General features: G+C 36.7%; 1 protein-coding gene and 1 long non-coding RNA gene across 2 annotated transcripts in view; one reads left to right on the forward strand and one right to left on the reverse strand.

Moving 5' to 3' along the window:
• The window catches only part of LOC143681121 (uncharacterized), a 163088-nt gene that overhangs the window by 56982 nt on the left and 79689 nt on the right, over positions 1 to 26417 (reverse strand). The gene's annotated exons all lie outside the window — the stretch shown is intronic.
• On the forward strand, positions 797 to 25187 carry LOC143679252 (bifunctional glutamate/proline--tRNA ligase-like). Its single transcript, XM_077155825.1, has 6 exons — positions 797 to 988; positions 1368 to 1440; positions 13247 to 13326; positions 13555 to 13656; positions 24645 to 24709; positions 24831 to 25187. The coding sequence occupies exons 1-6, from the start codon at positions 797 to 799 to the stop codon at positions 24979 to 24981; spliced, it is 663 nt and encodes a 220-aa protein (XP_077011940.1). The 3' UTR covers positions 24982 to 25187.

The following is a 26417-nucleotide window of genomic DNA, read 5'->3' on the forward strand; positions in this document are numbered from 1 at the left end:
TTGTTGTGTTAATTCGGTGGGATGCAAATCTCACTATCTTTTAAGAGATAATTGAACTTTCTTCTGGTTAAAAGCATTATCTTAGGAATGAGTACAGAAGTGATAAAAATACATAAAAACTCATACTGAAGGAAAAACAAACTATTTTAGACTTCAGAGGTTTATTTCCATTCTACCTAAAGCCAACTGCTGAATGAATGGAATTATATTTTATGTTTTAATATCTGCAGTTGGGTCTTGAGGCAAAAAAAAAGAAGAAAATCTTGCAGATAGGTATTCTCAAGTGAGTTTGCATTCATTTGATATTTTTTATGTGATTTTTATGCTTTAAAATTTCCCAATGACCATTTTACATTTAGATTTTCAAGTTCAGGCACAAATGTAACGGTAATAATGTATAATACCTTTGAGAATACATCTCATTTTCATTTAATGTTTCATGTTTTTTCAAAGCTTGTTCACATAAAGTAGTGAATTGAGAAGAACCCTATTGATAGGCATTATCTGATAATTCTTTCATGGTGAGGTAAAGGGTTTAGTCTGAAGTCACAGATATTGTAAATTGCAAAGGCAAGATTGGAATTCAAGTCTTCTCAAGAGTTTAGAGCCTTATTATATGTTCTCTTTCAGTATAGGAAGATCATTGTTCTTACATTGTGACCTTTTTACATTAAGTGGAAATATCCAGACTTGCAGTTTGAATATTATACTCTTGTCACTTGTACTCAAATTTTGTTTCAAGTTAGGTTTTAAAGAATATATTTTTCTTTTTTAAAAGGTCATCACGAAGTCAGAAATGATTGAATACTATGATGTAAGTGGCTGCTATATTCTTCGTCCCTGGGCATACTCCATTTGGGAATCCATCAAGGACTTTTTTGATGCTGAGATCAAGAAACTTGGTGTTGAAAACTGCTATTTCCCCATGTTTGTATCTCAAGGTGCATTACAGAAAGAGAAGACTCATGTTGCTGACTTTGCCCCTGAGGTAAGTTAGCTTGCTTTATTAATTTTTATTGTTTTTTTCAGAAATTTAAAAGTACAGTTTTCAGTTCACACTTGAATAGTAATTTAAAAGGTGAATGTATAACAATCAATTTAGAGAAGTAAAAAGCCATTTTTTAATGATATTTCTGTCTTTATGGCAAATTATGATTCTCCCTGTCACGTTATCTGAGTGGTTTTTAACCTCTTAATATTTAGAAAGTCAGTAAATATGTACCTTTTCTTACAGCCAACAGCCCCAGTTATGTTGATGTGCTTTAGTTGATAGAGAACATCGAAATACAGAAAATTTGCTTGGGTTTGTGCTGTTACTCTAAAATGCTGGTGAGACAGTATATGAAAAAATGATTCTATCTTCCTAGGTTGCCAGGGTTACAAGATCCAGCAAAACAGAGTTGGTAGAACCAATTGCTGTTTGTCCTACTAGTGAGACAGGTGAGGATGGGTCTTGAAGTCAGAAGAAGACTTCTTGAGGCATCAGCTTCTTCAGCTCGTTTCATGTACTTATAATCCTTGTTGATACAGTGAATTTTAATGAGGATTGATAAAGACTGAATGGAAACTTAAGTTGTATAGAATTTTAGACTCTGTGCAGAATTCATCGCATAGCTGTTTATCATTAAGATAAAATTATTTTTTAAATACTAGTCATTTTTTCCTTATTGCTATAATTTTTCAAATCATTCCAAATAATTTTATTCTGGGAATCCATGACCTAAAATTACAAACAGGAACTAACTTGTATGCTATATTTACTTATAACATGTCTTTTTTTTATTATTAACCATTGTTAACATTTAATCACATCTACTTCCATTCTTGCTTCTATGCATTTTTAAAAAATAGTTGAAGTCATATTGTAAAGTATATTTTTTGTTAGATCAGTTATATCAAAAAAATAAAAACTTTATTAATACCAATTTCCCCCAAGTTCTTATTTACACAGGGGAAACACTTGTTTCATAATGTGGAGAATATGCCTATGAGATAACTAATGTGAACCTGTGGTTGAAGCCAAAGCTTCTCAAAGTATGATCAGTGGATGGGTTTGAAATTGCTGTAAAATGAAATTAGTACAAAACTGGGAATTTTAAGAAACTTTTATACTGATTTAACACTGCCCTGTATTAAAACCAATCAACATACCATGCAAACATTCTTAACGTATGAACATTCCATACTTGGTGTGCATTCAGTGGCTCATAATATCATCACATAGTTGTATATTCATCACCATGATCATTTCTCAGAACATTTACATCACTCCAGAAAAAAAAATAAAAAGAAAAAGGAAAAAACTCATATATACCATACTCTACCCCTCCCTCTCATTGACCACTAGTATTTCCCTCTATGCAATTTACGTTAGTCATTTTAATAATAAATTTATTCATATAGGATTGTAATATGTTGTATAGTAACTTACAGGGTTACTGGCTGTTTTCATTTACATTCTCTTTTTTTTTGTATTCTAGTAATATATATGCAACTTAAAATTTCCCGTTAACCACATTCAGATATTTAATTCAGTGCTGTCAATAATGTTCACAGTGTTGTTACCAGTGCCATCTGTTACCAAAACTTACTCATCATCCAGAATACATTCTTATTTTGTTCTTTCAACAGTGTTGTGAGGAAACTAGGGATAGCTACTGTAATCTTGATTTTGTAGGTAAAGTAGGTTTTGTGAAAGGTTAAATGATTTTCCTAAAGTCACACGTAATAAATGGAGGAGCCACTGTAGGCTTGTTGATATCTTCCAAAGTGATTCTCTATCTTTACAGTTAAGGATTACACTGTTCTTGGTATGGTATTTCTAGTAATTATCTAACCTAATATTACAATGATGTGTTATTATTAAAATTATATCAACTCTTTTCATATAGCAGATTGGAAATTTTTTTTATTATTTATATATAATCATGTATGTGCTATGAGAAGATAGGCCCCTTAACTTAATTTAGCCATTCGTAACAAAAAGCTTTCATATGCTGAGTATATAAAAGAGTGAAAAATACATGAAGTATTAGCAGTAAGTCTTTCTGAGCATGCGATTATAGATTATTTAAGTTTTACCCTTTATACTATATTAACTTTTCCGCATGTTCTTTACCTGAGTATTTCACTTTTTTTATTAATTAAAGAAAAAAGAAATTAACACAACATTTAGAAATCATTCCAGTCTACATATGCAATCAGTAATTCTTAACATCATCACATAGATGCATGATCATCATTTCTTAGTACATTTGCATTGATTTAGGAAAAGAACTAGCAAAACAACAGAAAAAGATATAGAATGTTAATATAGAGAAAAAATAAAAAAATAATAAAAAAGAAAAGAAAAGGAAAAAGAAAAAAAACAAAAGACACAAACAAACAAACAAACAAACGAACAAAAAACTGTAGCTCAGATGGAGCTTCATTCAGTGTTTTAACTTAATTACATTACAATTAGGTATTATAGTGCTGTCCATTTTTTAGTTTTTGTATCTAGTCCTGTTGCACAGTCTGTATCCCTTCAGCTCCAATTACCCATTATCTTACCCTGTTTCTAACTCCTGCTGGTCTCTGTTACCAATGACATATTCCAAGTTTATTCTCGAATGTCGGCTCACATCAGTGGGACCATACAGTATTTGTCCTTTAGTTTTGGCTAGACTCACTCAGCATAATGTTCTCTAGGTCCATCCATGTTATTACATGCTTCATAAGTTTATTCTGTCTTACAGCTGCATAATATTCCATCGTATGTATATACCACAGTTTGTTTAGCCACTCGTCTGTTGATGGACATTTTGGCTGTTTCCATCTCTTTGCAATTGTAAATAATGCTGCTATAAACATTGGTGTGCAAATGTCCGTTTGTGTCTTTCCCCTTAAGTCCTTTGAGTAGATACCTAGCAATGGTATTGCTGGGTCGAATGGCAATTCTATATTCAGTTTTTTGAGGAACCGCCAAACTGCCTTCCACAGTGGTTGCACCATTTGACATTCCCACCAGCAGTGGATAAGTGTGCCTCTTTCTCCACATCCTCTCCAGCACTTGTCATTTTCTGTTTTGTTGATAATGGCCATTCTGGTGGGTGTGAGATGATATCTCATTGTGGTTTTGATTTGCATTTCTCTAATGGCCAGGGACATTGAGCATCTCTTCATGTGCCTTTTGGCCATTTGTATTTCCTCTTCTGAGAAGTGTCTGTTCAAGTCTTTTTCCCATTTTGTAATTGGGTTGGCTGTCTTTTTGTTGTTGAGTTGAACAATCTCTTTATAGATTCTGGATACTAGACCTTTATCTGATATGTCGTTTCCAAATATTGTCTCCCATTGTGTAGGCTGTCTTTCTACTTTCTTAATGAAGTTCTTTGATGCACAAAAGTGTTTAATTTTGAGGAGCTCCCATTTCTTTCTTTCTTTCTTCAGTGCTCTTGCTTTAGGTTTAAGGTCCATAAAACCACCTCCAGTTGTAAGATCCATAAGATATCTCCCAACATTTTCCTCTAACTGTTTTATGGTCTTAGACCTAATGTTTAGATCTTTGATCCATTTTGAGTTAACTTTTGTATAGGGTGTGAGATACAGGTCCTCTTTCATTCTTTTGCATATGGATATCCAGTTCTCTAGGCACCATTTATTGAAGAGACTGTTCTGTCCCAGGTGAGTTGGCTTGACTGCCTTATCAAAGATCAAATGTCCATAGATGAGAGGATCTATATCTGAGCACTTTATTCGATTCCATTGGTCGATGTATCTATCTTTATGCCAATACCATGCTGTTTTTACCACTGTGGCTTCATAATATGCCTTAAAGTCTGGCAGCGTGAGACCTCCAGCTTCGTTTTTTTTTCTCAAGATACTTTTAGCAATTTGGGGCACCCTGCCTTCCAGATAAATTTGCTTATTGGTTTTTCTATTTCTGAAAAATAAGTTGTTGGGATTTTGATTGGTATTGCATTGAATCTGTAAATCAATTTAGGTAGGATTGATATCTTAACTATATTTAGTCTTCCAATCCATGAACACGGTATGCCCTTCCATCTATTTAGGTCTTCTGTGATTTCTTTTAACAGTTTTTTGTAGTTTTCTTCGTATAGGTTTTTTGTCTCTTTAGTTAAATTTATTCCTAGGTATTTTATTCTTTTAGTTGCAATTGTAAATGGGATTCGTTTCTTGATTTCCCCCTCAGCTTGTTCATTGCTAGTGCATAGAAATGCTACAGATTTTTGAATGTTGATCTTGTAACCTGCTACTTTGCTGTACTCATTTATTAGCTCTAGTAGTTTTGTTGTGGATTTTTCCGGGTTTTTGACGTATAGTATCATATCGTCTGCAAAGAGTGATAGTTTTACTTCTTCCTTTCCAATTTTGATGCCTTGTATTTCTTTTTCTTGTCTAATTGCTCTGGTTAGAACCTCCAACACGATGTTGAATAAGAGTGGTGATAATGGACATCCTTGTCTTGTTCCTGATCTTAGGGGGAAAGTTTTCAATTTTTCCCCATTGAGGATGATATTAGCTGTGGGTTTTTCATATATTCCCTCTATCATTTGAAGGAAGTTCCCTTGTATTCCTATCTTTTGAAGTGTTTTCAACAGGAAAGGATGTTGAATCTTGTCAAATGCCTTCTCTGCATCAATTCAGATGATCATGTGATTTTTTTGCTTTGATTTGTTGATATGGTGTATTACATTAATTGATTTTCTTATGTTGAACTATCCTTGCATGCCTGGGATGAATCCTACTTGGTCATGATGTATAATTCTTTTAATGTGTTGCTGGATTTGATTTGCTAGAATTTTGTTGAGGATTTTTGCATCTATATTCATTAGAGAGATTGGTCTGTAGTTTTCTTTTTTGTAATATCTTTGCCTGGTTTTGGTATGAGGGTGATGTTGGCTTCATAGAATGAATTAGGTAGCTTTCCCTCCACTTCAATTTTTTTGAAGAGTTTGAGGAGAGTTGGTACTAATTCTTTCTGGAATGTTTGGTAGAATTCACATGTGAAGCCGTCTGGTCCTGTACTTTTCTTTTTAGGGAACTTTTGAATGACTGATTCAATTCCTTTACTTGTGATTGGTTTGTTGAGGTCATCTATTTCTTCTTGAGTCAAAGTTGGTTGTTCATGTCTTTCCAGGAACCCGTCCATTTCATCTAAATTGTTGTATTTATTAGCATAAAGTTGTTCATAGTATCCTGTTATTACCTCCTTTATTTCTGTGAGGTCAGTGGTTATGTCTCCTCTTCCATTTCTGATCTTATTTATTTGCATCCTCTCTCTTCTTCTTTTTGTCAATCTTGCTAAGGGCCCATCAATCTTATTGATTTTCTCATGGAACCAACTTCTGGTCTTATTGATTTTCTCTATTGTTTTCATGTTTTTGATTTCATTTATTTCTGCTCTAATCTTTGCTATTTCCTTCCTTTTGCTGGCTTTGGGGTTAGTTTGCTGTTCTTTCTCCAGTTCTTCCAAATGGACAGTTAATTCCTGAATTTTTGCCTTTTCTTCTTTTCTGATATAGGCATTTAGGGCAATAAATTTCCCTCTTAGCACTGCCTTTGCTGCGTCCCATAGATTTTCATATGTTGTGTTTTCATTTTCATTCGCCTCGAGATATTTCCTAATTTCTCTTGCAATTTCTTCCTTGACCCACTCGTTATTTAAGAGTGTGTTGTTGAGCCTCCACGTATTTGTGAATTTTCTGGCACTCTGCCTATTATTGATTTCCAACTTCATTCCTTTATGATCCGAGAAAGTGTTGTGTATGATTTCAATCTTTTTAAATTTGTTAAGACTTGCTTTGTGACCCAGCATATGGTCTATCTTTGAGAATGATCCATGAGCACTTGAGAAAAAGGTGTATCCTGCTGTTGTGGGGTGTAATGTCCTATAAATGTCTGTTAAGTCTAGCTCATTTATAGTAATATTCAAATTCTCTATTTCTTTATTGATCCTCTGTCTAGATGTTCTGTCCATTGACGAGAGTGGTGAATTGAAGTCTCCAACTATTATGGTAGATGTGTCTATTTCCCTTTTCAGTATTTGCAGTGTATTCCTCACGTATTTTGGGGCATTCTGGTTCGGTGCATAAATATTTATGATTGTTATGTCTTCTTGTTGAATTGTTCCTTTTATTAGTAGATAGTGTCCTTCTTTGTCTCTTTTAACTGTTTTACATTTGAAGTCTAATTTGTTGGATATTAGTATAGCCACTCCTGCTCTTTTCTGGTTGTCATTTGCATGAAATATCTTTTCCCAACCTTTCACTTTCAACCTATGTTTATCTTTGGGTCTAAGATGTGTTTCCTGGAGACAGCATATAGAAGGATCCTGTGTTTTAATCCGTTCTGCCAGTCTATGTCTTTTGATTGGGGAGTTCAGTCCATTAACATTTAGTGTTATTACTGTTTGGGTAGTAGTTTCCTCTACCATTTTGCCTTTTGTATTATATATACCATATCTGATTTTCCTTCTTTCTACACTCTTCTCCATATGTCTCTCTTCTGTCTTTTCATATCTGACTCTAGTGCTCCCTTTAGCTTTTCTTGCAGAGCTGGTCTCTTGGTCACAAATTCTCTCAGTGACTTTTTGTCTGAAAATGTTTTAATTTCTCCCTCAATTTTGAAGGACAATTTTGCTGGATATAGAAGTCTTGGTTGGCTGTTTTTCTCTTTTAGTAATTTAAATATATCATCCCACTGTCTTCTAGCTTCCATGGTTTCTGATGAGAAATCTACACATAGTCTTATTGGGTTTCCTTTGTATGTGATGGATTGTTTTTCTCTTGCTGCTTTCAAGATCCTTTCTTTCTCTTTGACCTCTGACATTCTAACTAGTAAGTGTCTTGGAGAATGCCTATTTGGGTCTAATCTCTTTGGGGTGCGCTGCACTTCTTGGATCTGTAATTTTAGGTCTTTCATAAGAGTTGGGAAATTTTCAGTGATAATTTCTTCCATTAGTTTTTCTCCTCCTTTTCCCTTCTCTTCTCCTTCTGGGACAACTACAGCACGTATATTTGTGTGGTTCATATTGTCCTTTAGTTCCCTAATCCCCTGTTCAAATTTTTCCATTCTTTTCCCTATAGTTTCTGTTTCTTTTTGGAATTCAGATGTTCCATCCTCCAATTCACTAATTCTAGCTTCTGTCTCTTTAAATCTCCCATTGTAGGTATCCATTGTTTTTTCCATCTTTTCTACTTTGTCCTTCACTCCCATAAGTTCTGTGATTTGTTTTTTCAGTTTTTCTATTTCTTCTTTTTGTTCAGCCCATGTCTTCTTCATGTCCTCCCTCAATTTATTGATCTGGTTTTTGAAGAGGTTTTCCATTTCTGTTCGTATATTCAGCATTAGTTGTCTCAGCTCCTGTATCTCATTTGAACTATTGGTTTGTTCCTTTGACTGGGCCATATCTTCAATTTTCTGAGCATGATCCGTTATCTTCTGCTGGCATCTGGGCATTTAATCAGATTTCCCTGGGTGTTGGACCCAGCAGGTTGAAAGATTTTCCTGTGAAATCTCTGGGCTCTGTTTTTCTTATCCTGCCCAGTAGGTGGCGCTCGTGGCCCTCGTCTGTCTGCGGGTCCCACCAGTAAAAGATGCTATGGCTCCTTTAACTTTGGAAAATTCTTGCTGTAGGGGAGGGTCGCCAGCCGAAGCAGCTTGGGGGAGTGCCAATCCGAATCTCCCAGCAGGCCCGGGAATCTGCGCGTGGGGAGGGTTGCCAGCCTCCACGGCTTGGGGAAGTGCCTGTCCAAATTTCCCAGCCAGCCTGGGGCACCAAGCATGGTGGGGGGGTGCCGGCCTCCGCGGCTTGGGGGAGCGCCTGTCCAAATTTCCCAGCCGGCCCGGGGCACCAAGCATGGTGGGGGGCCCCAGCCTCCGCGGCTTGGGGGAGCATCAGTCCAAATTTCCCAGCCGGCCCGGGGTGCCAAGTGTGGCGTGGGGGCACCGGCTGCCGCAGCTTGGGGGAGTGCCTATCCACCATTCCCAGCCAGACCTGGAAGCCACATGTTTGGAAAGGACCCCGGTCGCCGGTCTCCGTGGCTTGGGGGATCTCCAATCCAATTCTCCCAGCTGGTCCGGGGGGCCGTGCATTGGGGGGGCGCCAGCTGCTGCGGCTTGAGGGGATCGCCTGTCCAATTCTCCCAGCCGGCCTGGGAAGGAGGGAGGGAGGGACTCTGGCCGCCTGCCGCCCCGGCCCGGGGAAGCACGCGCCCCTTGGTGATCTCACTGCAGCGGGTTCTCCCAGCCAGTCAGCCATTCCAGAATGGGGTACGCTGTCTTCTTGGTCTCTGTTGTGGCTCCGGGAGCTGTTCTGTACTGTTTCTACTTCCCTAGTAGCTGTTCTGGAGGAGGAACTAAGACCCGCGTGTCTTACTAAGCTGCCATCTTCTCCGGAAGTCAGTATTGCACTTTAAAAAAAAAAATTTTTAGGACTTCCGGAGAAGATGGCGGCTTAGTAAAACGCGCGGGTCTTAGTTCCTCCTCCAGAAAAGCAACTAAAGAAACAGAAACAATACGAAACAGCTCCCGGAGTCACGACAGAGACCAAAAAGACAGCGTACCCCATTCTGGAACAGCTGAACGGGCAAGGAGAATCTGCTGCGGTGAGCTACCCGAGGGGCGCGCGTTTTCCCGGCCGGGGCGGCTGGCGACTGGGGTCCCCTCCACGCACGTGGCTCCCCGGTCTGACTGGGAACGTTGGATAGCGGGGCCCTCCCGTCACACTTGGCGTTTCGGGCCAGCTGGGCAATTAGGACCCGCACTCTCCCAAGCCAGGGCGGCCGGCGACACCCCCCGCCCTCCACGCGCGGTTTCCCGGGCCGACTGCCGTGCAGACAGACGAGCGCCACGAGCGCCACCTACTGGGCAGGAAAAGAAAAACAGAGCCCAGAGATTTCACAGACAAAGCTTTCAACCAGCTGGTCCCACACCCAGGGAAATCTGATCAAATGCCCAGACACCAGCAGAAAATAATGGATGACGCTCGGAAAATTGAAGATATGGCCCAGTCAAAGGAACAAACCAATAGTTCAAATGAGATACAGGAGCTGAGACAACTAATGCTGAATATACGAACAGAAATGGAAAAATTCTTCAAAAACCAAATCAATAAATTGAGGGAGGACATGAAGAAGACATGGGCTGAACAAAAAGAAGAAATAGAAAATCTGAAAAAACAAATCACAGAATGTATGGGAGTGAAAGACAAAGAAGAAAAAATGGAACAAACAATGGATACCTACAATGGTAGATCTAAAGAGACAGAAGCTACAATTAGTGAACTGGAGGATGGAACATCTGAATTCCAAAAAGAAACAGAAACTATAGGGAAAAGAATGGAAAAACTTGAGCAGGGGATCAGGGAACTGAATGACAATATGAAGCGCACAAATATACGTGTTGTGGGTGTCCCAGAAGGAGAAGAGAAGGGAAAAGGAGGAGAAAAACTAATGGAAGAAATTATCACTGAAAATTTCCCAACTCTTATGAAAGACCTAAATTTACAGATCCAAGAAGTGCAGCGCACCCCAAAGAGAATAGACCCAAATAGGCGTTCTCCAAGACACTTACTAGTTAGAATGTCAGAGGTCAAAGAGAAAGAGAGGATCTTGAAAGCAGCAAGAGAAAAACAATCTGTCACATACAAGGGAAACCCAATAAGACTATGTGTAGATTTCTCATCAGAAACCATGGAAGCTAGAAGACAGTGGGATGATATATTTAAATTACTAAGAGAGAAAAACTGCCAACCAAGACTCCTATATCCAGCAAAATTGTCCTTCAAAAATGAAGGAGAAATTAAAACATTTATAGACAAAAAGTCACTGAGAGAATTTGTGACCAAGAGACCAGCTCTGCAAGAAATACTAAAGGGAGCATTAGAGTCAGATACGAAAAGACAGAAGAGAGAGGTATGGAGTAAAGTGTAGAAAGAAGGAAAATCAGATATGATATATATAATACAAAAGCCAAAATGGTAGAGGAAAATATTATCCAAACAGTAATAATACTAAAAGTTAATGGACTGAATTTCCCAATCAAAAGACATAGAATGGCAGAATGGATTACGACCCAGCAATACCACTGCTAGGTATCTACTCAAGGGACTTAAGGGCAAAGACACAGACGGACATTTGCACACCAGTGTTTATAGCAGCATTATCTACAATTGCAAAGAGATGGAAACAGCCAAAATGTTCATCAACAGACGAGTGGCTAAACAAACTGTGGCATATACCTACGATGGAATATTATGCAGCTTTAAGACAGACTAAACTTATGAAGCATGTAATAACATGGATGGACCTAGAGAACATTATGCTGAGTGAGTCTAGCCCAAAACTAAAGGACAAATACTGTAAGGTCCCACTGATGTGAACCGACATTTGAGAATCAGCTTGGAATATATCATTGGTAACAGAGACCAGCAGGAGTTAGAAACAGGGTAAGATAATGGGTAATTGGAGCTGAAGGGATACAGATTGTGCAACAGGACTAGATACAAAAACTCAAAAATGGACAGCACAATAATACCTAAGTGTAATGTAACTATGTTGGAACACTGAATGAAGCTGCACCTGAAATATGTTTTTTTGTTTGTTTGTTTGTGTGTTTGTATCTTTTGTTTTTGTTTTTTTTTCTTTTTCCTTTTTATATATATATATATATATTATTAGTATTATTATTTTAATTCTCTTCTCTATATTAACATTCTATATTTTTTTCTGCTGTTTTGCTAGTTCTTTTCCTAAATCGATGCAAATGTACTAAGAAATGATGATCATACATCTATGTGATGATACTAAGAATTACTGAGTGCATTTGTAGAATGGAATGATTTCTAAATGTTGTGTTAATTTCTTTTCTTTTTTTGATTAATAAAAAAATTAAAAAAAAAACGAAAAAAAAAATTTTTATTGTGAAGTATATATACAAAAAAGCAACAGATTTCGAAGTACATTGTAGCAGGTAGTTATAGAACAGATTTTAGAGTTTGTTATGGGTTACAGTTCCACAATTTCAGGTTTCTCCTTCTAGCTGCTTCGAGGGTAAGTTATATATTTTTTTAACTTTTTTATTGTGAAATATAACATTTACATAGCAAAGAAAGAAAAAAGCAATAATTTCAAAGCACACTTTAACAAGTACTTACAGAACAGATCCCATAGTTTGTCATGGGCTATCATTCCACCATCTTAGATTTTTCCTTCCAGCTGCTCCACAACACTGGAGGCTAGAAAGAATATTAATACAGTGATTCAGCAGTCGTATTCATTTGTTAAATCCTATTCTCTCTGTTATACCTCCTCTTTCTTCTCTGATCCTTCTCCCAATCTATAGGGATTCTTGGGCAATACCTGTTCTAATTTTTTCATGTTGAGAAGGGATGTCAACATTAAAGAAAAGGGGGATGTAATCAGTTGACAATCTTGGAGAGGCTGTTCCCTCTGTGTTTTGGAATTTATCTGACCTAGGAACCATCCGGGAATTATAGGTTCCCAGAAGGCAAACCCAGTGCATGAAACCTTTATAGAGTTTCAGTTCAAGCTGTAGGTATTCTTAAGAATCAACAGGAGTGATGTTGATTGTGGTTTAGCATGGCAATTAGCACTGTCTAACTGAAGCCTGTGTTAAAGTAGCCTCTTGACTCCGTTTGATCTCTCTTGGTCACTGATGCCTTATTTTATTACTCTTCTTTCCACCTTTTGGTCCAGAAGGCTTTGCCAATCCCATGGTGCCAGGATCAGACTCATCCTTAACAGTCATGCCCCTTGTTGTCAGGGGGATTTTCACCTCTGAATGGCTTGTACCACATAGAGGCGAGAGCATCGAGTTTTCCTGCAGAATTGGATTTAGAGTAATGAACATATCACTTTTTAATTAGAAAAATTGTATTGAAACAGATTAATCTTAACGTAATAACTACGTTAATCCAGTAACCAGAATGCCTGTGTTGTCAGTATTCATAATAAGTGCACATTTCAATGTTTCATGCCACTTAAATCTCGGAAATGCTTCACAATGTAAATCTCGTTGTGAAGAATGTAAAGTATGTCAAGTTTTTATAAATTTATGTTCTTAATATTATATTCCAAAATATATAATAATACAATTCACTTACCATTCAAGCATTGGAAAAGCATATAAATGCAACATTTTAATTTAATTCCTATTAACTGCACTTCAAGGAGAAACACAGTCTTAAATGACTAATCTTGCGTCTTCCTCTCTGACTTTTCAGTAATGTATCCTGCATATGCCAAATGGGTGCAGTCACACAGAGACCTGCCCATCAGGCTCAATCAGTGGTGCAACGTGGTGGTAGGTATTCACCTCTTCCAGCATTCTGTATTCTTATCATTTTGTTTTCTTTTAAAAAACACATTCCCTTTTTCCTTATTTTTGTATTCAAAGGTTTGGGAGTTTGGAAGCATTTTTGACGTATTTTGGATCAGAATGATGATTTCTGATTATTTACCATGTAAAATTGTTAATCAGAAGTTGAAAAGCTGTATATAATGGCCAAATTGTATCCTTGCATCTTAACAGCGTTGGGAGTTCAAGCATCCTCAGCCTTTCCTTCGTACTTGTGAATTCCTCTGGCAGGAAGGGCACAGTGCTTTTGCTACATTTGAAGAAGCAGCGGAGGAGGTATAAAAAGTTGTCTTCCATGTTATGTTATGTTCCTTTGCCCAGGCTCTCCTTTTGTTTCAGCTGCAAGCAGTACAGTGCTATTTGATTACGTAATATGCATTCAGTAAACAACTATAAGTTGAATTATTTTGTTGAATATCTTCCTTAATAAATTCAAACTGACTTCTTTAACGTCCTCATTAAAAAGGTTTTTATTGTTTGAGGTGTTTTTCCCAACATTTCTAAGTTGTGCAGATTTTTGGCTCTATAATGTATTTAAATATGCCCTAAATTTAAACACATTTACATTTAAAATACTTTTGCAGGTCTTGCAGATACTTGATTTATATGCTCAGGTATATGAAGAACTCCTGGCAATTCCTCTTGTAAAAGGAAGAAAGACTGAAAAGGAGAAATTTGCGGGAGGAGACTATACAACTACCATAGAAGCATTTATATCTGCTAGTGGAAGAGCTCTCCAGGTGTCAAATTACCCCTTATGATTCTATCTGATGACTGTACGCATAGCCAGGAGATATCTGCAACAACTCCTTCTCTCATCAGAGAAGTAGACTTTTTAAAAATGAGTATTTCACGTGTTTTCTGAGACCATATTATAACTTCCAGCAGGTCTGTCCCCTTTCCCTGAGCCTCTGAGGTTATTTATGTAGTCTTTACTTTCGGTCATGGCTTGCTTCTGAACTACCAAAACATGGATTTCTTTTTATACTTTGTAAGTAAATTACTCTGGTGATAGATAGGTGCTGCCCAGATCAAGGCCCTTTTGTAGTTTTTTTTTAAAATTAATTCTTAGTCTGTTCTTATATCAGTTATGCATTTATTTTTAAGCCATATTTAATATAAAAAAACAGGGAAGAGAAAATCAGTCTAATGCTTTTTAATCCGTGATCTTATAGTAGTCATTTTCAAAGGCATAATAGGTTATTAAACTTAAAGCCTGTATTTAGGGAGCTACATCCCATCATTTAGGGCAAAATTTCTCCAAAATGTTTGAAATTAGTTTTGATGATCCAAAGGCACCAGGAGAGAAGCAGTTTGCCTATCAGAACTCCTGGGGCCTCACAACCCGAACTATTGGTGTGATGACCATGGTTCACGGGGACAACGTGGGTCTGGTGTTACCACCCCGAGTCGCCTGTGTCCAGGTGAGAAGAAGACTTCCGTTTCCTGGTATGAGACAGAAGCCATTTACTCAAAGAAACTCGACAGGGTGGCAGATTCTTTTCAGAATCCCAGAACTCAAGGCAAAGCTTCCAGAAAGTTGGTGGGATTGGTGTGACACCTCTGTTTCCTTTCCTGCCCCCCTTAAACAGAGAGGAATGCCCACTGCCATTGGTGATAGAGGCTCAGTTTCTGGGATTGTAACATGTGCATCTTATTTATTCATTTATCTTCTAGTAGCCTGTGCTGAACTCATACTAGGCCTCAGTAAACCTTGGATTGGAAGGGATAAGCCAATGTACATTTTAGCCTTGGCTTGTTGCTAACTGTCATGGTTAGGGACAGGTGTCAACTTGGCCAAGTTGTGGTACCTGTTCATCTGATTGGGCAAGCGCTGGCCTGTCTGTTGCAATGAGGACATTTCATAGGATTAGGTCATGATCACGTTAGCTACATCCACAGCTGATTCCATTTGTAATCAGCCAAAGGGGAGTATCTTCTGCAATTAGTGATGCTAAATCCAATCATGGGAAGCCTTTTAAGGAGGACTCAGAGGAGACAGGTTGCATTCCTGCTTTGGCTGGTGAGCCTCTCCTGTGGAGTTCGTCCAGGCCATCCATTGGAGTCATCGGCTTCGCAGCCTGCCCTGTGGATTTTGGACTCTGCGTTCCTACGGTCACGTGAGACACTTTCATAAATTTTATATTTGCAAGTGTTCCCTGTTGGTTCTGTTTCTCTAGAGAACCCTAACTAATACACTAACTTAATGTATTTTTTTTATGCTGTCACTTTTTTTTATTTATTAATTTAAAAAATTTAACAACAAATGAACAAAAACATTCTTTTTTTTTATTAATTAAAAAAAATTAACTAACACAACATTAGAAATCAATCCACAAAAACATTCTTAACATCGCATTCCATTCTACATATATAATCAGTAATTCACAATATCATCACATAGTTGCATATTCAACATCACGATCATTTCTTAGAACATTTGCATCAATTCAGAAAAAGAGATAAAAAGACAACAGAAAAAGAAATAAAATGAAAACAGAAAAAAAAGATTATACATACCATACCCCTTACCTCTCCCTTTCCTTGATCACTAGCATTTCAAACTAAATTTATTTTAACATTTGTTAATGTATTTTTAAGTGAGTGGTTTTGCTTATCTTGGCTGGCCTGCCCTTAAATTGAACTAATAAGTATCTTGGGGGGTAATTTCAAGGATTTATTTGGTTTAGAAATGAAATAATGCAATAGAAGTTTGTCTGAGCTCAGAACAGGTAAGAGTATCAGAAATAAAAGCTTAGAGAGCTACCTGCATTTACTGCTACCATTCAAGTAGTGTATGTTAGTGCAATGGTTCTTTCCCAGGGATTCTCTTGAGAGTCACCTGGAAGCTTTGGGAACATACACATACCTGAGATTTACACCTGGAGATTCTGATTCATTCTGTTTAAGATAGGTTCTGGTTTTCAGGGGTAAAATGCTCTCTGCATGATGCACATGCACACCCCTGGTTGGGAAACCACTGTTGCAGTGTGCCTAAAGAGACGTGTTTTTCATTGACATTGCTAACCAATAAATTTGCTAATGTAAGTTGCATGAAGGTACATTTTTTCCCCATGAGAAGCATCTATACATTCATTTTCACTTTGAATGAAAAGAAAAAGAAGCTTTATAAACATTTTATTTTTTCTTGACTTGGCTCACCTATCTAGATTGCTTACACCTCTGTAAGTTCTTGGAGGATAATCTTTTTCTTATTTATGTTTATCTTCTGTGTTAATATAAAAATTAAAATGTATGAGTGCTTAGTAAATATTTGTCAGATGGATTTATTAATAAACAGTTGATTTTTTTAGGAGAAATTCTTATCACATGGCTCCTTTTCACATCTAAGTTCCCTATTCTCTTTTATATGAGAGCTACTTGTTCAATGGTTTTTGTTTAGACAGTTCACCTTTTGCAATGATTTCTGCTTTGTTTTTACATTTTTTTCTATTTATGTATACATGCTTGTTGTAGAAAAATTGAAAAATATAAAGAAAAATAAAGCTGCTTGTATCCCTATGCAGAGATATATACAATGACAGCATTTTGGTGCATTTCCTTCTCTTTTTAATATGGCTGGGCAAATATGGGTGTGTACATTAAGATCATTTTGGATTTGTGATTTAGATCAGATTTTTTCACTTCATATGAGTTGTCTTACCGTTAAATTTTGATTTTCCCTAAAAAAAAATCTTATACATTGCAGTGAGTTTGTCAAATATAAGACCTTTGAATAGATCAAAGTTCTAGACAGAATATTGTTCAGGGGAAAAAAAACTTAAGGTTAGAATAACACTACTTTCAGAGTTTTAAAAAAGTATCAAATTTTACTGGCTTCTGGTGATATTGTTTTACCTAACACAGCAAAAACTATTTTAATGTATGAATAATTTAATATTAATATCAAGGCCATGGTGATAGGGACCCTGTTGAAGGTTTGAATCATTTCTGGGATTGTTTAACCCACATCAGACTGGATTGATTTTATAATGTCAAGTCTGTCAAACAGATGTTTTTGGTTTAAATTCTCTATGAGTGAAATAGATTAAGTTACTATAACAAAGAGATCACAGAAGCCCAGGAGTTGAGAGAAAAGTTGCTGGGTTTTTTTTTTTTTTTTTTATGGAACAGCATAAGGTGAGTGTTTCAGGTCAATGGGTGGCCCTGCTTCCACATGGTTATTCAGGAACTCAGGTCATTTCCACTTTATGGCCTCTGCCATCCCTGAAAACCAGTTGTCATTTACGTGATCAAAACTAGATCACATGTTACAGCTGCCTGGCAAGTGAGGAGAACATGTAGGATGCAAGCCACTATCTTTTTTTTTTTTTTTAATATTTTTATTGTAAACCTTAACCACAAACATTATAAATTTTTTTTACATGCACACATTCTATGCATGGTGTACAATCAGTGGCTCACAATATCATCATATAGCTGTGTATCATGCTATGATCATTTTTTTAACACACGTCTCTTCAGCAAAAGGAATAAAAAAGAAAAAACTCATACCCCTTAACCCTCCCTCTCATTGACCACTAGTATTTCAATCTACTCAATTTAGTTTAACCTTACTCCCCCTATTATTTGTTTATTTTTATCCATATTTTTTACTCATCTGTCCATACCGTAGATAAAAGGAGCATCAGACACAAAGTTTTCACAATCATACAGTCACGTTGTAAAAGCTACATCATTATACAACCATCTTTAAGAAGCCTGGCTACTGGAACGTAGCTCTACATTTTCAGGAACTTCCCTCTAGCCACCCTAATACACTATAAACTAAAAAGAGGATATCTATATAATATATAGATATAAACTAAATATAAATATTTAGTTTAGTTGAACTCTCAACTCTGTTTGAAATCTCTCAGCCACAGACATTTTATTTTGTCTTTTTACTCTCTTTGCTCTTTTGGTGGAGAAAGTTTTCTCAGTCCCTTGATGCTGAGTCCCAGCTCATCCCTGGATTTCTGTCCCAGATTGCCAGGAAGATTTACATCCCTAGTAGGGGAGGGCAATGAGTTCTCTTGCCATTTCAGCTTAGAGAGAGAGAGAGAGAGAGAGGTCACATCTGAGCAACAAAAGAGGCTATCTGGGGTGACTCTTAGGCCTAATTTTAAGTAGGCTTAGCCTACCGTTTGCAAGGATAAGTTTCATAGGGGTGAACCCCAAGATCGAGGGCTCAGCCTGTTGATTTGGTTGTCCCCACTGCTTGCAAGAATATCAGGAATTCTCCAAATGGGGTAGTTGAATGTTTCCCCCTTTCTCGCCATTCCCCCCAAGAAGACTTTGCAAATACTCCTTTTTTTTTTCTCTTTCATTCAACCAATATTTATCGAGTCTAACTGGATGCCATAAAATTGCTGGGTTTTGGAAAACAAATGTGGAAAATAAAAATGTAAACAATTTCTCAGAGATAAGTGTTTGCAAGGGGGTGAGATACAAAACATCCTGGGGACAAAATGTCATGGAGAATACAGATTAAGCTTGGAGTTGAATAGAAAATAGCCCAGGGAAGACAGAAGATGAAAGGGTTTGAAGGCTACACAGAAATTGGCAGGTAGAGAAGGACAGGAGGCAGGATGTGTGGAACCACAAGTGGCTTAGAATTGTTTTGGTGTAAAGTGCCAGGCAGCAGTGGTGAAAAGACCTGGAGAAGCAGGCTGAGGCCCAGAGCTTAATGATGTGTGTAGACTGGCCCAGTCGGAATTTTTTGAGCAAGCCAGTGATAGAAACAGATTTCTCTGGATGATTACCCAGGAAGCAAGATGAGGATGGACCAGAGGATGGGGAGAGACTGAAAAAACAGCTATGGCAAAAAAAAATCAATCAGCAGATGATAAGGTCTTCAGTTACAGCAGTGGCAGATGGAAATGGCACTTGGAGAGGTGGAATGAACAGGGTAGGGTGTGGTTTGACTGTGGAGGGCAATACAGTGGGAAGAAGACGCGGTAAGTTCACGTTACTGGCTTGAGCACTGGGATGTAATTTCAGCATAGAAACCAAAGTCACTGATTAATAAAATAACCTATGCATGGGTATGTTGCAACATAATACAAACGCAGCCTGCAAAAAGCAAACACCCTTACAGAATTGGTACCATACACATGCAAATACTTCTTTATTCACTGCTCAGATCACTCTGGAATTTATCAAGGCATCACACTAACCTACAAACCAACAAAATCTCATGCTCTATTCCAGGTTCCATGTACTTATGGTGTTCAGTTAAACTGACCATACAAGTTAAATTAGGAAATGTACAAGTCAAAATATAACATTCCTCCCTTTAGTTTCACACAGAAGTTGAAGTTTTAAACTATAGATGGCCATCTGTTTTCAACAACCTGCATATAATGTTCCTTTGTTTTTCCTCATGCTAAAACATTTTTTAATTTGTACATTTGGTCACCATCACTGTACACTCCAGGCATTCCTAAATTATACCATCTCAGTCTTTATTATCTCTCTTTCCTTCTGGTTTCATACGGCACCCCCAGCCCTTCTCCCTCTTTGTTCTCACATTCAGCTTCATTCCGTGTACTTAGGTTATTGTGCTAAAATCAGGTAGTATTGGGCTATTCATTTGCAAGCCCACTATCTTAAATCTTAAGTCTGGGTAACATATTACTTTCCCCAGGTCTTAACCTCACTATAAGGGAGGCTTGAAAATACAGTCTAATCTGGTTCTCTGGCAGAAGGAAAAATATATTTGGTAAATACGTAGCAATCCCTGGCACAGATCACATGATCTTAGTCATGAGATTCCCAAAAGAAAAAAAACATTGTCTTCTATTCCTTAGTCGCCTTCTATGAGTGATCCTTTACTCTGTGACATTGAATGTAGAAGAGAATAATAATTATTTACATTTCTAAAATGTGAGGTTCTTATGAAAGAAGAGTTACATGGTACGTGATTATAACTTGAATAGCGGAGTCTGATTGTTGATACACATCAATGAAAATATTAGGTGTCCTTGTACATGGTCCCCCACTGGCTCCGTGGAAAACTGACTTAGGCTGCCTGTTAAGGTTTCCTACCCTGAATTTACCTGAGACAGAAAAGTGGTTCAGAAACAGAGAGCAGAGCAGTGGAGCAGGGCTAGTGTGGAAAGGTGCAGTGTGAAGGCCTCGGGGAGAAGCTAGGGAAGAAAGGTCCTTTTCTGGCGGGGAATTAGTCACACATGCTGGGGAGTTTTTGAAATAATACCACACGTGCTCAGGGCAGGACACACACCGGGAAAGACCATGGGCTGATTTACAGACTTAATATAAACTGGGCTAAGCATCGAAGAGCCTCGCCACAGAGCCAGTCTACATAAAACCCTGTGTAAGAGGGAGAATCTGACTTCCAGAGTACATCAGAATACTCGAATGCCCAGAATTCCACGATAGTTTACAATGCACAAAGAGGAAGAGGTGGCTCATTCAGAGGAGTGAGTAGTGCAAGTAGTATAGCCAGGACACGTACGTTGACCAGTAGAAATTTAATAGCAGTTACACAAATAATTATCACCATTGCGTACTTGGTAAATCCTCACAGTAATGTAATAATAACTGAGATTTACTGAAGGTCATGTTTATCTTATACATGTATTTAAATGTCATATTTGTAAGAAAAATGGTGTGTTCTTTCTAACATCATTTGTTAGAGCTTCTGAAGACCTTAAGACTCATATGGTGGGGGCTAATACAATGGAAGAGTTTCAGAAAGTACTAGATTCTGGAAAGGTAAGAGATTTCTAGAAAGTTTTGGATATAAAAATATTTCAGTAAATATTTTAAGACTCACTGAATTTATGCATGACATTAATTCCTTTTTAAGGCTTCACACAAAGGGATTATATATTACTAAACATTGTGTACCCTTTATTGCCACTTGATTTCCAAAAGCATTGCAACATTATATCATTTTTAGATAACACTAGAAACTAATTATGCAAAAACTTTTTCTCAGGCTGCATATACTAGCTAAAGAACATGTATCTTATTACCACAGAAATCTTTATTACTGAAATTTTTAGTTTAGTTGTTTCAGTTTGATGTAAATTCCTAATGTAAGCATTGCTCTGGTTTAGAATGTCAAGAGCACGTTCCTAAAACAAGATGAAAAGTCAGTGTCTTTCAATTCCCTGACCATATATACTTACCCAGATCTTAATTGAATGAAATTTCTCAGTAATGTGGAGAGAAGAGTTTTGCCCAGGCCTAAGCCTAGTTTTCAGATGCCCACTGCTAAAGCATGGACAGGCATTTCTCACTGTAACTTATTTATGATCATTTTCTTTTTGTCCACTAAGGATTATATATTTTTAATTTCCTTAGTTATAGAAATATGATAGTGGTCAGCTTGCAATACAGTCTATTCAAAACATTGTGTAAGAGTTAATAAATCAATAGAGTAACTAATAGTTAATCTGTTGCTTTCACAGAAATGAATCCCACCAGGTATTAGTGGAATAATGTCTTTAATTCTAGTATTAGATAAACTGCTGTAGAAATTTATCATCTTTCTCTAGTAAAACAGAAGGATTGCAGTTGTATGTGCAAGAAATACTTAATGGCCAATAATTAACTTTCTCTCTCATATTTAGTATTCAAAATCCATCTATCACCTCACCTCATGTTGGTTAGCTCTGATGTGTTGACTGACCTCTGAGGCCATTGTAAATAAAATTGTATTTACTAGGAGGGAAAAAGGAAAGAGAGCTTTGGAACGTGAATGTAGGTGAAAGTTTGATATTTCTACTCTTCCTGGTTGGTATAAATTTTTTTTAATTAATTCTTTTTTATTTATAGGGCTTACTTTTAGTAAGTTTTCCCAAAGGGAGGATTTTAATTAAATAAAAAAATAAATATTAGCTATACATAATGTGTATTTTTACAGTTGTCACACATTACTAATCTATTACTGGTTATTGTGAGTTTCAAGAATTAATATTTCTCCCCATCAGCATTTTCTACTAAAGAATTTAAGAAATCATAGATTGTAAAAGATGGTCTTTACTTTTTTAAGATAGTGTCTTTTTAAAACATAGATATAGAAATAATCAAATAAAAACTTAGAAATGTTTCCATGGCTGAATAAATGCTGTTAAAATGCTATCCTTTCATATTAATGAAGATAAAAAAAATTAAAACATGTTTTTTGCCAAATTATCATGTGTAAATCTAAGTACAATTAATAACAGCTTTATTTGAATTTGTTCATATGCTACAACCATGGCTCCTTTATTTTGATTTGATTTTAAATTCATTAGAGAAGTACAGACATTAAGGCTTAGTGATTTTTTTCATAAAAAAGACTTTGTTCACTGTAAAAGTTGTTAAAGTTATAGAAAAATAGAGCTGTAAATTTTTGTAACTTAAAGGTAAAATTTTTAAAGAAAACCAATTTAAACTTATTCCCAAAGGGAGTCTTTAAATTTTGTCTTCATATTTTTAACACGGTGTAGTTGACAAAGTTTTTCCCCCATTCTGCCTTTTGTAATGAATTTCAACACTTTTCTGAATGTACATTTTTTTCATGTTTTTTGTTTGTATAAATGCTAATGATTTACTAAGTCTCACTATGGGGCAGTGACTGTATTATTTCTGCTTTTATGTCTCTAGATTTTGTTCTTTAAAATGCAATTTTATTGAGATGTATTTACAAACCATATAATCATCTAAAGTATACAATCTGTGGCTCATAGTATCAATCTGTAGTTGTGCATTCATCACCAAAATCAGTTTCTAGGTTTGTTTTTATTTTAATTTTTATTGCACAAATTATTTCCATGCTAAAATTTCAAAAAATAGTTATTCTTGCCATGCTTGCCACCTTCTCCCCAGCTACTGCTAGCCTTACGGTTTGCCAAGGTATAGATGAACTCTTGATTATCCTAAAACAGATTATCAAAATAACAGTTTATTAACTTTGAGAATTAGACCAACACATTCTACTGAATGAACAGGAGATTTAAATAATAATTATAATAATTATGATAATTAATTATGGGAAAGTATTAATTACTGCAGTCCTCACCCCCAGTAATATTCACCTGATGAAGTGCCCAGTTTTCTGTAATTTCCTAATTGATTTATTTTCACTTTTCTTCTCCTTAGAGAAGCCCTTTGAAACCTGTTTAACCAGATCCCACATGCTAGGAGGGGTTTACATGAAGGACTTTTAATTGGAGCATGGAATAGGTGGCTTGTAATGCTTAATCAGAAATTGATGAAAAAGCTGGATAATTTCCTAGCTGTTTGTTGTTGTTGTTTGGGGGTTTTTTGTTTGTTTTTTGCATAGAACTGAACCCGGGTCTCCAGCATGGCAGTTAAGAATTGGGCCACTGAGCCACTGTTGACTGCCCGCTTACCTGTTTTTAAAGTGTGTATTTCTGATGCATGGGATTCTCCCCCACCAACAGCAGTGATCTCCAGGAATTTTTTGTAGGATTGTTACATAATTATTATTGAAGACAAACCTCATTTTGAAGTAGACATGCTCTGGAAATGTACCATTCAGAACTGGCAGGGATTCTTAATGTGTATCTAGTCCAACCTCCACATTTTGTAAAAGAAAACAGGTCTGGAGATTCTCAAACAGGTTGTGCATTTCAAAATTAGGATTAAAAGACCCTGGTCTCTTGATTCTGCCCCATTATTCTCTGTGGTCTAACCAGACAAAATTGGGAGGTTTTTTTTCCCAAACAAAATTATTTGGACCTTCAAATATGCTTTTACTTAAAAAAAAATTACTCTTATACTTGTAACATGGTAGAAACAGTCTAGGCATAAAGTGAGGTTTACATGATTTTCATTGTTATTATTGACCTTTACTATTTATCATTTACCTTTTGTCCTCCCAATACCATTTAGATAGGCAAAGCACACACTGGTCCAGAATTGAAATTAGGAAGATATAACTGGGGTCTAGACTTGGGTTTGCTTGTCTTTTGTTCCTTCTCTTCAGCTATTATTTTATAGCCAGTGTATTTGGACATTTTGATGTATCACAACGGTGTCTTTGTTGGATCTTGGTGATGTGTGGTGTGTGGGTTTGGAATAGTAGAAAGATATTCTTCCCTATGTTTTGTACCTTCTGAGCAAATACCCTCGGAGGCTTGCAAAGGTAACATGGCTTCAAAAAGACTGGGAGAACCATCTGTTTCATTTGTAAGTTTAGTAGAAAATTCGAATGTTACCTTTTTGTTTTTTTAGAACAGAAGGAGTTATTAATACTATATGATTATTTTTCTTTTTTTTATTAGATTGCTCAGATTATCTTCTGTGGAGAAATTGACTGTGAAGACTGGATCAAAAAAACCACTACCTGGTAAGCATAATTAATAGATAAAGCATGAGAAATTTTGCAACAGAGGAAAATGGAATTCATAGCATTAATGACTGAAATTCTTGATTTTGGCTTTTGTTTTTTGTTTTTGTCTTTATTTCAGGGATCAAGACCTTGAACCTGGTGCTCCATCAATGGGAGCTAAAAGCCTTTGCATCCCCTTCAAACCACTCTGTGAGCTGCAGCCTGGATCCAAATGCGTCTGTGGCAAGAACCCTGCCAAGAACTACACCTTGTTTGGTCGTAGTTACTAAGGGCTAAAGCAAAACCCCTATCTCCAAACCTCCTCACTTTTTAAAAAGTTGATACTAATATCGTCCCAGATATAGCCAGTTTTATGATTTTTTAAAATAAAAGGTCTAAAAGCAGGTCATATAAGACAGTTATTCTTATGCCTAAATTAACAGTGAAAAAAAAGACTTTTCTGTAAACAACCCTAGTAATAAATATCATGAGCTAACTTTGGTTTATATATTCATTTGTTTCTGAAATGCCTGAGATACATACTGCAAGAAATTCCTATAAAAAGATGAAAATAATTAAAACCATGTAGCTGTTCTTGATCTATGCATTCTCCATGTTGTATCAGACTTTAAACCGGCAATTATCCCTTTTCTTCTGTCTTGAAGCACTTCTATTCCATAGCTCCGTCTGCTAAATCTAAAATTGCCCTAAATCTTTAAAAACAAAACAAAACTGTAAATGGAAGCAAAATATGTTTTTTCTTAGGGTTCTTTCTCCCTCCAATTTTCATCTAAAACAGTCATGATTTCTGAAAAACTCATCAACCCTCCTTGTTTCTACTTCTTATTATGTACACTTTTCTTATCCTTTCTCTGTCCCCACTACACTGTTGTTTTCCCTGAGATTACTGATGATTCTAATGACCAAATCCTGCTTAATTTGATACCTTTTATTAAAACTATGTATGGCTTGCCATCCTGGCTCTCTGACTCATTTTCTTGGTTATGTCTCTAGTCCACTGACTCTTCTTCCACGACCTGCCCCTTAGACTTTGGTGTCCCAAACTTCCATAGTTGTCCCTCTTCTCATACTACTTAAATGGCCTCATCTAATCCTAGAGTTTCAGATAACATTAATAGGATGATGACTCCAACATTTTTGTCTCTACATCAGAGCTTGAGGCCTCTGTTCTAACTGCATACTGAATTCTCCTGAGTATTCCATGGACATTTCGGGTCAACATGTCCCCCAAATTTCACTTCATTCTTCACCCCTGGATCTGCCCCCCCACAGTATTTCCTGCCTGGAAGATTGTTATTCCCAAAATGTAATCAGTGAACCAAAACTAAGAGACTGAGATTCATTTTAGCCAGCTCCTCCAAAACCTCATCACCCAAATTCATTCTGCCTGCAAAACATATTGCTGGTACCTCTGTTTTCTCCTTGGTCCCTCCTTTCATAGTTCTCTAGATTTATTTCCCACTTTTCACCTCATATCTTGATTACTATAATGACCTCCAGTCTCATCTCCAGACCAATCTCCTCATTACCACATGTGGTTTTTTTCTTCTAGTACAATTCATGAACATGTTTTCCTTCCTCTTCTAGTTTGCTAGCAGCCAGAATGCAATATACCAGAAACAGAATGGCTTTTAAAAAGGGAAATCTAAAAAGTTGCTAGTTTACAGTTCTAAGTCTGAGGAAATGTCCCAATTAAAACAAATTT

This window comes from Tamandua tetradactyla, chromosome 4 (assembly GCF_023851605.1).
Source record: "Tamandua tetradactyla isolate mTamTet1 chromosome 4, mTamTet1.pri, whole genome shotgun sequence".
NCBI lineage: Eukaryota > Metazoa > Chordata > Mammalia > Pilosa > Myrmecophagidae > Tamandua > Tamandua tetradactyla.

Excerpts from the sequence above, each read along its gene's own strand:
- LOC143679252 (XM_077155825.1), top strand. The coding sequence starts at position 797 with ATGATTGAATACTATGATGTAAGTGGCTGCTATATTCTTCGTCCCTGG. Across the intron at positions 989-1,367 it reads TTGCTGACTTTGCCCCTGAG|GTTGCCAGGGTTACAAGATC; the intron begins GTAAGTTAGCTT and ends CTATCTTCCTAG. Across the intron at positions 24,710-24,830 it reads ATCAAAAAAACCACTACCTG|GGATCAAGACCTTGAACCTG; the intron begins GTAAGCATAATT and ends TCTTTATTTCAG.